A 17,295-nucleotide genomic window follows, 5' to 3' on the forward strand; every position below is an offset into this window, starting at 1 on the left:
CATTCATAATTTCTCTGACAACGTACCTCCATAGAGTTAAAAAAATAAGTTCTGATTCCAGGAGGACCATGAGCTGTTGCTATCTATAAGGTGTCTGATACATAATTTTCACCTCTGACAGAAGTCCCTCATTTTCTATTCGAGGTTGCTTGTGAGCGCTGAGGGAACTTTATGCACTTGGCTAGATGATTCTTTATTTGCGTTCTTCACATATGATTTGGCACAGTATTTGCAAATGTACACAGCTTTTTCTTTTACATTAGCTGCAGTGAAATGTCTCCACACATCAGATGATGCCCATGGAATTTTGCTGTAAAGATTAGCAAAAAAAAATCTAAATATAATTCCATGTACAGATAAATAGTTAAGCAGTTAGATTAAACAACTCCTTTGTAATATAAATGTTTTAAAATGAAATATGTATGGAAACGGGTGAATTAACACTCCTCAGTTAGCAGGCTCAAGCAAGCTAAAACCCATATGGTAGCAAACACGAACTAGCAGAAATTAAGTTAGAAATCATTTAAACACACTTTGATGTAGGCTACTATTTACTAGTTAGACAAAAATGTCATAAAATATATTCACCCCACCCAGTATTGTAATCAAAACTTACCAGAAAGTGTGTAGTCCTTGTCTCCAGTGTAGTAGTGTGGGCTCAATAGCATCTCATTAGTGTGCAAGATCTTGAGAATCAGCTGTCCTTGTGATGGCAGAATGCACCGTGCATGCAGAGGGTTGCAATTCCATTGAATTGAGGACAGTTTAACCAAAAGGTTCACTGTTAGCTTATAACAATTTTTTGATGAATTTAAGCTAAATTCCCGGACTTAACTTCCCATGGTAAATTCCAGAAATTGTCCGGGAAGTTTCCGACTCTTTGCAACACTAGTTAGTTCATAAAAGGAAATCAGTCAATTTAAGTAAATCCATTAGGCCCTTCTCTTTGGATTTCACGTAACTGGGAATAGAGATCTGCATCTGTTGGTCACGTATACCTTTTCAAATAGTTTTTTAGCACCATACATGCTGTCTACTAGCTGCTCGGTACAGTTAACCTGGGATTGATCCATGAAGAGCTTACTTCTCCAGTGGCCATTGAAGGTGAGCATTTTCCCGCTGAGGTCGGGGCCCTACATTCTAGAACAGTCAGGTCAATACCCTGTGAGGACGACCAACACACATGCGCTTCCCTGAGACTGTTTGTGCAGAAATTCTTTGGTTGTGCAAACCCAGTTTCACCAGCTGTCCGGGCAGCTTGTCTCAGACGATCCCGCAGGTGAAGAAGCTGGATGTGGAGGTCCTGGGCTGGCGTGGTTACACGTGGTTGTGAGGCCGGTTGGATGTACTGTCATCCTTGAAAACGTCGTTGGAGGCGGCTTAGAGAAACTAACATTAAATTCTTTGACAACAGCTCTGGTGGACATTCCTGCAGTCAGCATGCCAATGGCACTCTCCCTCAACTTGAGGCATTGTGTTTTGTTACAAAACTGCACATTTAAGTGTGGCCTTTTATTGTCCCCAGCATAATTTGCAGCTGTGTAATGATCATGCTCTTTAATCAGCTACTTGATACGCCACACCTGTCAGGTGGATGAATTATCTTGGGAAAGGAGAAATGCTCACTAACAGGGCTGTAAACAAATTTCTGCACAAATTGAGAGAAATAAGCTTTTTGTGCGTTTGGAACATTTCTGGGATATTTTATTTCAGCTCATGAAACATGGGACCAACACTTTACCTGTTGTGTTTATATTTTTGTTCAGTGTAGTTGTTACATTTCTAAATATTGAGATTGGAACTCCCCCTTTTAATAATGGTTTGGTTGGTCTCTATTGGGCCATTTGAAGATGAAGGCCGTCATCTTACATGATTAGAGGACCTTGAGATGCTGGAACTGCTGCACTGCTAGTAGCTTCTGTTACATGTTCTGATTCTTCTGTAAAAATTAAATGGCCATGAAACGTACACAGCCCGTGGCCTGACAGTGAGCAGTCATAGAGTTTGAGGAACTAGACGATCAGGCACGTCTGAAACACGTCAAACTATTTTCAGAATCCATTCTAGTTCAAAATGAGGAAACGCAACCCATTATTTACCTATTCACAGCATCTCTCTCTCTCTCATTGGAGATTAGTTCTAATTATTTAATTGGATAATGCCTTTTTAAAAGGGGGAGAAGAACTGAAATTACTTAAAGAAGGCATTAGTCTTTGTGAAGAACAGATGTTGCCGAGGCAAACGGGAGCATGCATTATGCATATAAAATGATTTATTTTGGTAGCGTGCACGGCTGATTTATGGAAGCCCCGTTCCATGCGCCTCGTTAATGGGTTTAAGGAGATGCCTTTTGTAAAGGTGATTTCCATAATTAATAAAGGGACATGCATAATGTGTGCGCTGCTGCAGGGGAAGGAGCCATGTGTTATGTAGGCTAGGTCTAATGTGTGTACACACCAACACATTGATAACCTGCGAGGCCTATTCATGATAAAGAACAGACGGGAGGAGTTGTTTAACCTAAATAAGATAAACATGGTTTATTGAGGATGTTATAAAATGTTGGTGTTTTTTTTAATGAAAGACTTGTGTGGTTTAGGGGTTTAGGCTAATTCTGGAATGGAGATGCTCGATGGCCTATCGTATTATGCGAAACGTCATGATTTTTCTCTTTTGATACTGTAGGACTTAGTCTGATTTCCATGCCGTTGTAGTGTCTATTTGTCACATCTCCCACATAGAGCTGTCGGTCTGAACATTCCCTGGGCTATCTTTATTCCCTACTCTCCCCATGGAAGTGGTTGTTTTTGTGCACAAGTCACTCTATCATTTGCATACACATTTTCATGTTAATTTACATAATGTTATTTTCCACTTGTTCTTGTCACTTGTTCTTGTTCCACTTGTTCTTGTCCAATCTGTCTTATTACAGTGTAGGCTGTCAGCAATGTTTGAAAGCCACTCAGCACACATTACAGTAGTCTAAACTCCATGCATCAACGAAGACAGTCATCAGATCTATCAGTTCCTCCTTCACTATGGTCTTGTTGAATTCCCTTCACTAGTGTTGTGTTGAATTCATTTGGTGTGCTCTCCATACCCAGGGATAGAGAGAAATACAAAGACTGCTTTTTCTGTTGATCTTTGATTTCTCTTCTTTTTCTCCTGAATGTCCCTCTGTGTTTCTCTCAGATAAGCCTTCATCTGTCGTGAGTCTAAGCTGAGGAGAAACACATTGTTGTGACTGTAAGTACTGACATGGAACAAAGACAAAAAAGCCTAGGCCTAAAGCTTAATTGGATAAGAATATTCCCATTTTATACTGTTTTGTTCTGTTTTTAATTGCTCAACTTCCTCCCACTCTTTCTATTATCAGATAAATCCTCCTGTTCTTGCTCTGGTGTGTTCAGTTACTCCATGGTATTCTTTACTGCTGCAGTCATCCATGTTTTTTCTGGGTTAAAAAGGGGCTTAGGTGGTGGTAGGTGCGGTCGGCACAATGGGCGCGGTCGGCACAGTGTAATTTTAGAACATTTATTTTGGTGTTTTAGCATTTTTAAACCTATTTCCTGCAATTCTCAGAATTTGTCCTTGGAGCAGAGATATATTTTTTTCAGTTTTAAGGTTTTGCCATTCAGCTGACAGAAGATGTAGCAGTTTTAAAGCTTATCTCCAGGGATTCTACACATTCTGCCATGGACCTGAGATAATTTGAAAGATAATTTCCTGCAGTTCTATGCATTTTGCCATAGCTAATGCTGTGTTCTTTTGCTCAAAGGGAAACATCACACGTTTTCAACTTCATATTCATCTCCAGCACCAGCTCAACATCAACATATGTGAAAATTATAGAAACGTGCCATTTTCACATATGTTGATGTTGGGCTGGAGTTGAGAAATTGTGAAGTTTCCATTTAATAACAAAATCAATACTATTAAATCATTTTGGGAATGTTCTATTGCCTGACTGTCTAGCTTTTATTTTGATGCCTGTTAAGTGCTCAAAGATGATTTTTATCAAAATTCTATACTGTAGGTCTATAATCTTTTCTACATACTTTATATCTGGGTTTAGTCGTTTAAGTTTAGTGTTTTTTTTGTTTGTTTGGACTTGTTCTATGGTACACAGGTAGCTCTAACCCCTCCTGTTGTTCTCATCACAGGTTCTGTTGGGTGGGTGTCATGCAGCACCCTAACTTTGAGACTCACCACCCTCTCCAGCCAGAGGGAGAGCAGGAGATGGGTTTTGACCCGCTCCACAACTTCAACAGGAATCTCAGCTGTGGTGAGTCGACATTTACAACACATTCATTAAGGATTTATTAACATGTTATAAGTCTTATCATCTGAGGCTTAATTAAGCTATTCTGAATATGAAATGTTAATATCTAGTGATGTGGGGAAAAGTCGATAGTTACTTCTGGAAGATAGTATATCGAAATGACTCCTAGTATAGATTAGTAAAATATTTACAGTACCAGTCAAGTTTGGACACACCTACTCTTTATTTTTACTATTTTCTACATTGTAAACTCAGGGGAAAAAAATAAGTCTTCTCACTGTCAACTGAGTTTATTTTCAGCAAACTTAACATGTGTAAATATTTGTATGAACATAACAAGATGGACATGTGACTAACAGAAATGGAATAATGTGTCCCTGAACAAAAGGGGGGGGGGGTCAAAATCAAAAGTAAGTCTGTATCTGGTGTGGCCACCAGCTGCATTTAGTACTGCAGTGCATCTCCTCCTCATGGACTGCACCTGATTTTCCAGTTCTTGCTGTGAGATGTTACCCCATTCTTCCACCAAGGCACCTGCAAGTTTCCGGACATTTCTGGGGGGAATGGCCCTAGCCCTCACCCTCCGATCCAACAGGTCCCAGACGTGCTCAATGGGATTGAGATCCGGGATCTTCGCTGGCCATGGCAGAACACGGACATTCCTATCTTGCAGGAAATCACGCACAGAACAAGCAGTATTTCTGGTGGCATTGTCATGCTGGAGGTTATGTCAGGATGAGCCTGCAGGAAGGGTACCACATGAGAGAGGAGGATGTCTTCCCTGTAATGTACAGCGTTGAGATTGCCTGCAATGACAAGCTCAGTCCGATGATGCTGTGACAGACCATGACGGACCTTCCACCTCCAAATCGATCCCGCTCCAGAGTACAGGCCTCTGTGTAACGCTCATTTCTTCAACGATAAACGTGAATCTGACCATCACCCCTGGTGAGACAAAACCACAACTTGTCAGTGAAGAGCACTTTTTGCCAGTCCTGTCTGGTCCAGCGACGGTGGGTTTGTCCCCATAGGAGACAACGTTGCCCGTGATGTCTGGTGAGGACCTGCCTTACAACAGGCCTACAAGCTTTCATTCCAGCCTCTCTCAGCCTATTGCGGACAGTCTGAGCACTGATGGAGGGATTGTGCGTTCCTGGTGTAACTCGGGCAGTTGTTGTTGCCATCCTGTACCTGTCCCTAAGGTGTGCTGTTCGGATGTACCGATCTTGTGCAGGTGTTGTTACACGTGGTCTGCCACTGTGAGGACAATCAACTGACTGTCCTGTCTCCCTGTAGCGCTGTCTTAAGCGTTTCACAGTACGGACATTGCAATTTATTGCCCTGGCCACATCTGCAGTTCTCATGCCTCCTTGCAGCATGCCTAAGGCACGTTCACGCAGATGAGCAGGGACCCTGGGCATCTTTCTTTTGGTGGTTTCTAGAGTCAGTAGAAAGGCCTCTAGTGTCCTAAGTTTTCATAACTGTGATCTTAATTGTCTACTGTGTGTAAGTGGTTAGTGTCTTAACGACCGTTCCACAGGTGCATGTTTATGGTTCATTGAACAATCATGGGAAACGGTGTTTAAACCCTTTACAATGAAGATCTGTGAAGTTATTTGGATTTTACGAATTATTTGAAAGACCGGGTCCTGAAAAATGGACGTTTTTGCTGAGTTTATAAGAAAACATGCCTTCGTCAGAAAAGGGTGCATTGATCAAGTATTCAAACATCCATTATGTTGGAGCTGAGCTTCATTGTGCCACATCATTGGTGTCTATAGCGCCTTCTAGTGGCTGCATGTTTAATGTTTTTCATGTGTGTTTAACAGGAGTATCTCTGGATAGTAGCACTTTGTCTGAGTCCACTTTCCTCTCCTACAGGTAATGTGTGTAATTTATGTTTTGGTCCACGTCACAGCCAGATCTAATTCTCTGCTTATTCCATATTAGATTAAATCAAATTGGAGAGGGCTGAAAACTCACTAAAACCTCTTCTCATCTCTCTCATTACCTCCCTCCCTCTAAAGGAAAGAATGGGATGACTTGTTTCTGAACAGTAATTACCTGACCAGGATCCGTCAGGCAGGAATCAACGGTCGATTGCGGAGCAGCCGATTCCGCAGTGTGTGCTGGAAGGTAAACCAGTCACAGACAAACATGGTTCTTGGGTGTCTGAAGGTAGTTCTACCATGTGAGTCATGTGTGTTGTCTTCTAGTTGTACCTGGAGGTCCTTCCTGAGGATAAGAGCCAATGGATCAACAAGACCAAGGAGTTACGATCCCAGTACGAGAAGATCAAAGAGAGAGTGAGTTGGTGTGTGTGTCATGCGTTCACCTGTGCCTGCTCGTTTGGGTGAGCATCAACTCCTACTTTTTACTTGTGTGTGTGTGCGCCAGTCACTGACCGCCTCTCCTCCTCCCAGCACATCACCAACCCCCGTAAGGCTGCAGGCCAGCAGGACTTGGTGGTCAACAACCCACTCTCACAGGACGAGGGGGTAGGTGTAGCCTCAGTCTCTCTAGATACAACTCTTTTTCCAGAACCGTGGGAATGTAAACATCTAAATAACTCTATCACAGGACTAAGTGGGGTGTCCCTGTTGTAAATGCCTACTTACTATAATACCTTTTATGATTCCTTTATTATTTATTATCTGTATACAGGTAACTGACAAAGTAGATTGCTTCCACACAGGTGTGTTTCCTGAGTTAATGGAGCAATTAACATCCCATCATGTTTAAGGTCATAAAAATGCTGGATATTATTTAGGCTACCATGGCTATGCCCCCACCCACAGGGCACAAGATGTGCCTGAATGGTTGTTGAGCATGAAAACGATGTAAGCCATATGCCGTGGTCGTCTGAGTCACCAGATCTCAACCCAATTGAACACTTAGGTTTTCCACTTCCATCAACAACATTTCTCATAGAAGAATGGTGTCCAGACACTTGTAGAATCTAGATGCATTAAAGCTGTTCTGGCTCGTGGTGCCCAGCACCCTATTAAGACACTTTCTGTTGGGGTTTCCTTTATTTTGTCATTTACCCAAATGTCCTTGTATTGACCCCAATGGGGAATGGGAACCGTGTACAACGTTTTCTAATCAGTCTGGTCGTAGGAGGCTAGGTGAATGAGTCTATGGTGTATTTCCTGGTCCATATGTCATTGTGTTCTCCTCCCTCCTGTCCAGAGCCTGTGGAACAAGTTCTTCCAGGACAACGAGTTGAGAGGGATGATCAAACAGGATGTTATGAGAACGTGAGTCTGATTTAACATTTCTTAAATACAGCTCTGGTTAAGTTAAATGTTTATCGGACTGTCATTCTCATATCTACTGTACACCTCTGAAATAAACACTCCCCCTCTATTCTGTCTGTAGGTTTCCTGAGATGCGTTACTTCCAAGAGGAGGACGTAAGGACCAAGCTGACAGACATCTTGTTTTGTTACGCCCGAGAGAATGAACAGTTACTGTACAAACAGGTACCATTCCGGCATCAGTTAAGATTTCTAGAGGCACACAAGTGTTAGATATGCCACTAGGCATGCTAATGCACTCCATAGACTAGACAGTGTACTGTCTTCATAGTGCTACAGACGGAGAGAGGACGATGACCAGTCAGTGTTCTAACAGGAAGTGACACACGTCTAGCCACTGGGTAATGAAGTTTAATGATACCGGTCAATACTGATAACACACCTCATGCATTACCCTGAAAGAAATGGGCCATTCTCACTCTCTCAATTCAAGGGGCTTTATTGGCATGGGAAATGTGTTAACATTGCCAAAGCAAGTGAGGTAGATAATATACAAAAGTGAAAAACAATAAAAATGAACAGTAAACATACAGAAGTTTCAAAACTAAAGACATTACAAATGTCATTTTTATATATATATATAAACTAAAGACATTACAAATGTCATTTTTATATATATACACACAGTGTTGTGTACTTTAACCATTTGTACATTGTTACAAGGGAAAATAAATAAGCATAAATGTGTTGTATTTACAATGGTGTTTGTTCTTCACTGGTTGCCCTTTTCTTGTGGCAACGGGTCACAAATCTTGCTGCTGTGATGGCACACTGTGGAATTTCACCCAGTAGGTATGGGGGTTTATCAAAATTGGATTTGTTTTTGGATCTGTGTAATCTGAGGGAAATATGGTCATACATTGGGCAGGAGGTTTGGAAGTGCAGCTCAGTTTCCACATAGCCTGTCTCTTGAGAGCCAGGTTTGCCTACGGCGGCCTTTCTCAATAGCAAGGCTATGCTCACTGAGTCTGTATATAGTCTAAGCTTTCCATAATTTTGGGTCAGTCAGTGGTCAAGTATTCTGCCACTGTGTACTCTGTTTAGGGCCAAATTGCATTCTAATTTGCTCAGTTTTTTTTAATTACTTGACACATTGGAAAGCATTATCTTTTTGTTTTCTCGTGATTTGTTCGGGTCTAATTGTGTTGCTGTCCTGGGGCTCTGTGGGTCTGTTTGTGAACAGAGCCCCAGGACCAGCTTGCTTAGGGGACTCTTCTCCAGGTTCCTCTCTCTGTAGGTGATGGCTTTTATGCAAGGTTTGGTGGTTGTAGAATTGAATGGCTCTTTTCTGGATTTTGATATTTAGTGGGTATCTTCCTAAAGGGCAATATCACTGATTCAAGTATTTTTAGCCAGATCCTAATTGGTATGTTGAAATGCATGTTCCTTTTGATGGCATAGAAGGCCCTTCTTGCCTTGTCTCTCAGATCGTTCACAGCTTTGTGGAAGTTACCTGTAGCGCTGATGTTTAGGCCAAGGTATGTATAGTTTTTTGTGTGCTCTAGGGAAACAGTGTCTAGATGGAATTTGTATTTGTGGCCCTGGCGACAACCTTTTTTGGAACAGCATTATTTTGGTCTTACTGAGATTTACTGTCAGGGCCCAGGTCTGACAGAATCTGTGCATAAGATCTAGGTGCTGCTGTAGGCCCTCCTTGGTTGGTGACAGAAGCACCAGATCAGTAGACATTTGACTTTGGATTCTAGTAGGGTGAGGCTGGGTGCTGCAGACTTTACTAGTGCCCCCGCCAATTTGTTGAAGAGGGTGGGGCTTAAGCTGCATCCCTGTCTCACCCCATGGCCCTGTCGAAAGAAATGTGCGTGTTTTTTGCCAATTTTAAACCACACACACATTATAAAAGCGTGTTTTAACCCTGACATCAATTTGTATAGCAGACCCTCATGCCAAATTGAGTCTAAGGCTTTTTTGAAATCAACAAAGCAGGAGAAGACTTTGCCTTCGTTTTGGTTTGTTTGGTTGTCAATTAGGGTGTGCAGGGTGAATAGCCAATTTGACATTTGCTCAGTACATTGTTTTCATTGAGGAAATGTACGAGTCTCCTGTTAATGATAATGCAGAGGATTTTCCCAAGGTTACTGTTGACGCATATTCCATGGTAGTTATTGGGGTCAAATTTGTCGCCACTTTTGTGGATTGGGGTGATCAGTCCTTGGTTCCAAATATTGGAGAAGATGCCAGGGTTTTAGTATAGCCAATTGGACTTTGATCATTTCATTAAGGATACCATGAACACCACAGGCCTTTTTGTCCTGTAACTCATTCAAGGTAATTGGAGAATCCAGTGGGTTCTGGTAGTCTTTAATAGTTGATTCGTATATGTTTTTGCTCTTTGTTATAGAGCCAAAATGATTGGAGAAGTGGTTTACCCATACTCTCTATTTTGGATAGATAATTCTTTGTTTATGTTTAGTGTTTATCAATTTTCCCAGAAGTGGTTAGATTCTGCTGATTTCTGACGTGCTGTTACTTCTATATTGTTTTAGTGATTAAACAGTGAATTTTCCTGGTCCCTCTGTTTTTGGTTGGACAGGTTTCTAATATTTTTGCATTCATTTTCTATTTTAAATTTGATAGGGAAGCTGAGAGGTCAAGTTTACAGTGGAACATTTTACCCAGGAAATTGTCTAAAAGGGATTAAATTTGTTGCCTAATTGTTTGGTAGGTTTCCAAACGTTACTCAGTTCCTTTGGCTTTGATGCCTCAATCATGAGTATTGCTCTGTACAAGTGGGCTGACTTTGAACGCTCTGAGAGAGACTGGTTTGAGGTGAGTGTTAACCTCTTGCGACGAGCAATCCCGTATCCGGGAGCGTAATCATAGCCTCAAAAGCATTAGCATAACGCAGCGGACAAAAATTTCTATTCAAACACAAGCTTAGCCTTAACACTCATCTCATATTTTCAAAATATGCGTTACAGCCAACGCTAGACAAGCATTTGTGTAAGTTTATCATGGCATAATGCTATGCTAGGCTCTGCTGGCAGCAGGCAACATTTTCACGAAAATAAGAAAAGCAACGTAATTAAATCATTTACCTTTGAAGAACTTCAGATGCTTTCACTCAGGAGACTCCCAGTTAGATGGCAAATGTTCATTTTTTCCAAAAATGTAATAGCGCCACCTAGTCGCAAGAAGTTAAAGTAGTAACTAAGTATAATATAAAATGGTGTGTGTAATCAGTAGTGTAAGTGAGTGTTTTGCATGCATGAATGTGATAATGCAGGGTGTTTAAAGGTGCCAAAGCAAACAACCAAAAAAGCACCAAGAAACAATAAAATCCATAAAGGTGTCTGCATGGAGAGTCTCCTCCATGAATGTGGAAGTGGTCTATTTATCCTGGGACACACCTGGCCCAGGTGTTTCCCATGTAGCTGACGACCCTCCCAACTCCGCCCACCGGCATCCTAATAAGGAAACAAGAACACGGCAGACAGAGTGGGAGGGTCGTCACATTCCCCCCCATAAACAACATACCAGCCTCTGCCTCCCAAATTGACACAGCCTCCCAAATTGACACAGCCTCCCAAATTGACACAGCCTCTGCGTGTTCACACCTCCACCTGCCCCAGCCAACCTCCTCCCCAGACCTCAGCAACGTGTAAGAGGAAAGAAGAACACAAGACCAGGAGGGAACAGACAGGAAAGACAGAACATGACATGAGACACCATAGTCATAAGAAAATAATCTTGCTCAACCCCTCTGCTGAGCACATCAGACCAGAACCAGAGAAATGATAATCACCCTGAGCACCAAAGAAGAGAGATGAGATACGGAGCTTCCCCAAAACCTACAATAACTCAACCCTAGTCTTCGTGCGGATTTGCGGTGGGTATTTACACACTGTAGCCCGCTGGCAAGGAAATAGAACTCCCCAGCATGCTGGCAAATTCCACCAAGCCACGGATGTGCCCCCGAGACAATTGTTCAGTCCAGACACCACACAAAAATAAAACATTTATCCATGCCCAACATATTTCAAAAGTGAAACAAGTCGCTAAGCCTATCAGGGGAAAAAGGCTATAGCTCCAGGTAGCAAGTTCCACTACCCTACTCAAATCTCCCACTGAGGTACACAGCCAATTTACTCACCTCAGACCGATGTCCCAACAGCAAGTAGAACAAGAGTTTCCAGGCTGGGCAGGTCCTGGAAACTAACCATTATACTCCAACGCAGCAAACAAACCAAACAAAGGCAAACAATACTGGGCTTATCAAACTCAAACAAAATATGCAAACCAAATGTACAAAATGTAACATTACCTCCACGTTCTCCCAAACCAATATGTTCAAAGATCCCGGATAGGCTCCCACTTGTCACGAACCGAGACAACGTGGAGATAAGGAGTAACAAAACATATATTTATTAAATAAAGTAAACTAAGTACAATATACAATGGAGTGTGTAAGTGAGTGTTTTGCATGCATGAATGTGATAATGCAGGGTGTTGAAAGGTGCCAAAGCAAACAACCAAAAGGCCACCAAGAAACAACAAAATCTATAAAGGTGTCTGCATGGAGAGTCTCCTCCATGAATGTGGAAGAGGTCTATTTATCCTGGGAGACACCTGGCCCAGGTGTTTCCCATGTAGCTGACGACCCTCCCAACTCCGCCCACCGGCATCCTAATAAGGAAACAAGAACAAAGAGCGAATACGGCAGACAGAGTGGGAGGGTCGTCACACATAGGAGTCCCCTCGAAGCCTACCATTGACTATATATATTACCCAGCGTGCGACAGAGCTGCAGGAGTTGTGAACCGTTTTTGTTGGCGATGTTGTCATAGTTGTGCCTAGGGGGGCATATGTGGGAGGGAATGCTGTCACCTGCAGGCAGATGTTTGTCCCCCTGTGTGCTGAGGGTGTCAGGTTCTTGTCCGGTTCTGGCATTTAGGTCGCCACAGACTATGTCCCTGGGCCTGGAAGTGATTGATTTCCCCCCTCCAGGATGGAGAAGCTGTCTTCATTAAAGTATGGGGATTCTAGTGGGGGGATATAGGTAGCACACAGGATTACATTTTTCTCTGTTAAGATAATTTCCTTTTGAATTTCTAGCCAAATGTAAAATATTCCTGTTTTGATTAATTTAATGGAGTAAGTTAGGTCTGCTCTATACCAAATTACATATCCCCTGAGTCCCTTCCCTGTTTCACACCTGGTAGTTTGGTGGATGGGACTACCAGCTCTCTGTAACCTAGAGGGCAACCAGTGTGTCCGTCTCCTCTATACCAGGTTTCTTGCAGGATGACAATGTCTGTATTACCGATTTTCTTTGGTGAAGTCCGGGTTCCTGCTTTTTAAGCCAAAGGCAGATGACCTCAGGCCTTGGATATTTCAGGATGATATAGTGAAGGCTTTTTGTTCGATGAAGTGTCCAATGTTGTTGGTCGTGGTTTGGCCTCAGGCCAGTAAGTGTGAACAGAGCCTGCTGAGCATCTGGTACATGCCATTGGCTTGGGCAAGTGTAAGAGTGGGGGTTGGGCCTGTTTGCCCGCTCACTACCTGGGCGTATGTGTGACTATCATGTTGAGGCCCTCTTTGCAGGGGTGGGGTGCATGGGGTGGGCAGGAGTGGCATAGGTCTGATCTGAGGGGGCCTAAATGGGGTGTGGGCATGGTTGACGTGGGGGGGTGTTGATTGGTTGGGGTAGGGGTGTGGATGTGTCTGGGGGTGCTGTGGTCTGGATGTAAGTCCTCTTGGCGTGGGTCCTCTATGTGTAGGTCCAGGGGGAGGTCCTGCAGGTCTGGGAGGGTGTCTCGCTGGTCTGGGTGGGGTGTCTAATTGATCTGTTGCTCCTGTGTGAAGTGTTGGGGATACGTTTGAGAGCAATGTCCTTTAGAGTCCGGGCAAAGGTGGACACTGCTGCCTTGTAGAGGTGGACCTGGTCATAGAGGCTGTTCAAGTCCAGGGTGGAGTGGTGGGCCAGGAAAACGCTCACGCTGTCTCTCGCTCTCTCTCTCACGCTGTCTCTCGCTCTCTCTCTCACGCTGTCTCTCGCTCTCTCTCTCACGCTGTCTCTCGCTCTCTCTCTCACGCTGTCTCTCGCTCTCTCTCTCACGCTGTCTCTCGCTCTCTCTCTCACGCTGTCTCTCGCTCTCTCTCACGCTGTCTCTCGCTCTCTCTCTCACGCTGTCTCTCTCTCACGCTGTCTCTCGCTCTCTCTCACGCTGTCTCTCGCTCTCTCTCACGCGCTCTCTCGCTCTCTCTCTCACGCTATCTCTCGCTCTCTCTCTCACGCTATCTCTCGCTCTCTCTCTCACGCTGTCTCTCGCTCTCTCTCTCACGCTGTCTCTCGCTCTCTCTCTCACGCTGTCTCTCGCTCTCTCTCTCACGCTGTCTCTCGCTCTCTCTCTCACGCTGTCTCTCGCTCTCTCTCTCACGCTGTCTCTCGCTCTCTCTCTCACGCTGTCTCTCGCTCTCTCTCTCACGCTGTCTCTCGCTCTCTCTCTCACGCTGTCTCTCGCTCTCTCTCTCACGCTGTCTCTCGCTCTCTCTCTCACGCTGTCTCTCGCGCTCTCTCTCACGCTGTCTCACGCTGTCTCTCGCTCTCTCGCTGTCTCTCGCTCTCTCGCTGTCTCTCGCTCTCTCTCTCACGCTGTCTCTCGCTCTCTCTCTCACGCTGTCTCTCGCTCTCTCTCACGCTGTCTCTCTCTCTCACGCTGTCTCTCTCTCTCGCGCTGTCTCTCGCTCTCTCTCTCGCGCTGTCTCTCGCTCTCTCTCTCGCGCTGTCGCTCTCTCTCTCGCGCTGTCTCTCGCTCTCTCTCTCACGCTGTCTCTCTCTCACGCTGTCTCTCTCTCTCACGCTGTCTCTCGCTGTCTCTCGCTCTCTCGCTCTCTCGCTCTCTCTCTCTCGCTCTCTCTCTCTCGCTGTCTCTCGCTCTCTCTCTCTCGCTGTCTCTCGCTCTCTCTCTCTCTCGCTGTCTCTCGCTCTCTCTCTCTCGCTGTCTCTCGCTCTCTCTCTCGCTGTCTCTCGCTCTCGCTCTCTCGCTCTCGCTCTCTCGCTCTCTCTCTCGCTCTCTCTCTCGCTCTCTCTCTCGCTCTCTCTCTCGCTCTCTCTCGCTCTCTCTCTCGCTCTCTCTCTCGCTGTCTCTCGCTCTCTCTCTCTCGCTCTCTCTCTCTCTCTCTCTCGCTCTCTCTCTCGCTCTCTCTCTCGCTCTCTCTCTCTCGCTCTCTCTCTCGCTCTCTCTCTCGCTCTCTCTCTCGCTCTCTCTCTCGCTCTCTCTCTCGCGCTGTCTCTCGCTCTCTCTCTCGCTGTCGCTCTCTCTCTCGCTGTCTCTCGCTCTCTCTCTCACGCTGTCTCTCTCTCACGCTGTCTCGCTCTCTCTCGCTCTCTCTCACGCTGTCTCTCGCTGTCTCTCGCTCTCTCGCTCTCTCTCTCTCGCTCTCTCTCTCTCGCTGTCTCTCGCTCTCTCTCTCTCGCTGTCTCTCGCTCTCTCTCTCTCGCTGTCTCTCGCTCTCTCTCTCGCTGTCTCTGTCTCTCGCTCTCTCTCTCTCGCGCTGTCTCTCGCTCTCTCTCTCTCGCTCTCTCTCTCTCGCGCTCTCTCTCGCTCTCTCTCTCGCTCTCTCGCCCTGTTTCACACCTGGTAGTTTGGTGGATGGGACTACCAGCTCTCTGTAACCTAGAGGGCAACCAGTGTGTCCGTCTCCTCTATACCAGGTTTCTTGCAGGATGACAATGTCTGTATTACCGATTTTCTTTGGTGAAGTCCGGGTTCCTGCTTTTTAAGCCAAAGGCAGATGACCTCAGGCCTTGGATATTTCAGGATGATATAGTGAAGGCTTTTTGTTCGATGAAGTGTCCAATGTTGTTGGTCGTGGTTTGGCCTCAGGCCAGTAAGTGTGAACAGAGCCTGCTGAGCATCTGGTACATGCCATTGGCTTGGGCAAGTGTAAGAGTGGGGGTTGGGCCTGTTTGCCCGCTCACTACCTGGGCGTATGTGTGACTATCATGTTGAGGCCCTCTTTGCAGGGGTGGGGTGCATGGGGTGGGCAGGAGTGGCATAGGTCTGATCTGAGGGGGCCTAAATGGGGTGTGGGCATGGTTGACGTGGGGGGGTGTTGATTGGTTGGGGTAGGGGTGTGGATGTGTCTGGGGGTGCTGTGGTCTGGATGTAAGTCCTCTTGGCGTGGGTCCTCTATGTGTAGGTCCAGGGGAGGTCCTGCAGGTCTGGGAGGGTGTCTCGCTGGTCTGGGTGGGGTGTCTAATTGATCTGTTGCTCCTGTGTGAAGTGTTGGGGATACGTTTGAGAGCAATGTCCTTTAGAGTCCGGGCAAAGGTGGACACTGCTGCCTTGTAGAGGTGGACCTGGTCATAGAGGCTGTTCAAGTCCAGGGTGGAGTGGTGGGCCAGGAAAACGCTCACGCTGTCTCTCGCTCTCTCTCTCACGCTGTCTCTCGCTCTCTCTCTCACGCTGTCTCTCGCTCTCTCTCTCACGCTGTCTCTCGCTCTCTCTCTCACGCTGTCTCTCGCTCTCTCTCTCACGCTGTCTCTCGCTCTCTCTCTCACGCTGTCTCTCGCTCTCTCTCTCACGCTGTCTCTCGCTCTCTCTCTCACGCTGTCTCTCTCTCACGCTGTCTCTCGCTCTCTCTCTCACGCTGTCTCTCGCTCTCTCTCACGCGCTCTCTCGCTCTCTCTCTCACGCTATCTCTCGCTCTCTCTCTCACGCTGTCTCTCGCTCTCTCTCTCACGCTGTCTCTCGCTCTCTCTCTCACGCTGTCTCTCGCTCTCTCTCTCACGCTGTCTCTCGCTCTCTCTCTCACGCTGTCTCTCGCTCTCTCTCTCACGCTGTCTCTCGCTCTCTCTCTCACGCTGTCTCTCGCTCTCTCTCTCACGCTGTCTCTCGCTCTCTCTCTCACGCTGTCTCTCGCTCTCTCTCTCACGCTGTCTCTCGCTCTCTCTCTCACGCTGTCTCTCGCTCTCTCTCTCACGCTGTCTCACGCTGTCTCTCGCTCTCTCGCTGTCTCTCGCTCTCTCGCTGTCTCTCGCTCTCTCTCTCACGCTGTCTCTCGCTCTCTCTCTCACGCTGTCTCTCTCTCTCTCTCACGCTGTCTCTCTCTCACGCTGTCTCTCTCTCTCGCTGTCTCTCGCTCTCTCTCTCGCTGTCTCTCGCTCTCTCTCTCGCTGTCGCTCTCTCTCTCGCGCTGTCTCTCGCTCTCTCTCTCACGCTGTCTCTCTCTCACGCTGTCTCTCTCTCTCACGCTGTCTCTCGCTGTCTCTCGCTCTCTCGCTCTCTCGCTCTCTCTCTCTCGCTCTCTCTCTCTCGCTGTCTCTCGCTCTCTCTCTCTCGCTGTCTCTCGCTCTCTCTCTCGCTGTCTCTCGCTCTCTCTCTCGCTGTCTCTCGCTCTCGCTCTCTCGCTCTCGCTCTCTCGCTCTCTCTCTCGCTCTCTCTCTCGCTCTCTCTCTCGCGCTCTCTCTCGCTCTCTCTCTCGCTCTCTCTCTCGCTGTCTCTCGCTCTCTCTCTCGCTCTCTCTCTCGCTCTCTCTCTCGCTCTCTCTCTCGCTCTCTCTCTCGCTCTCTCTCTCGCTCTCTCTCTCGCTCTCTCTCTCTCTCTCTCTCTCGCTGTCTCTCGCTCTCTCTCTCGCGCTGTCGCTCTCTCTCGCTGTCTCTCGCTCTCTCTCTCTCGCTGTCTCTCTCTCACGCTGTCTCGCTCTCTCTCGCTCTCTCTCACGCTGTCTC

General features: G+C 46.1%; 1 protein-coding gene across 1 annotated transcript in view; it reads left to right on the top strand.

Annotated features, from left to right (window-relative positions):
• LOC112236369 (TBC1 domain family member 5) overlaps positions 1-17,295 on the top strand; it is a 47,727-nt gene that overhangs the window by 11,127 nt on the left and 19,305 nt on the right. Inside the window, 7 exon segments of the mRNA XM_024404951.2 lie at positions 4,164-4,285; positions 6,112-6,163; positions 6,310-6,418; positions 6,499-6,588; positions 6,706-6,780; positions 7,475-7,542; positions 7,664-7,766. Coding sequence (XP_024260719.2) covers positions 4,183-4,285; positions 6,112-6,163; positions 6,310-6,418; positions 6,499-6,588; positions 6,706-6,780; positions 7,475-7,542; positions 7,664-7,766 — 600 coding nt within the window. The 5' untranslated portion in view covers positions 4,164-4,182.

Source organism: Oncorhynchus tshawytscha, linkage group LG31 (assembly GCF_018296145.1).
Source record: "Oncorhynchus tshawytscha isolate Ot180627B linkage group LG31, Otsh_v2.0, whole genome shotgun sequence".
Lineage (NCBI taxonomy): Eukaryota > Metazoa > Chordata > Actinopteri > Salmoniformes > Salmonidae > Oncorhynchus > Oncorhynchus tshawytscha.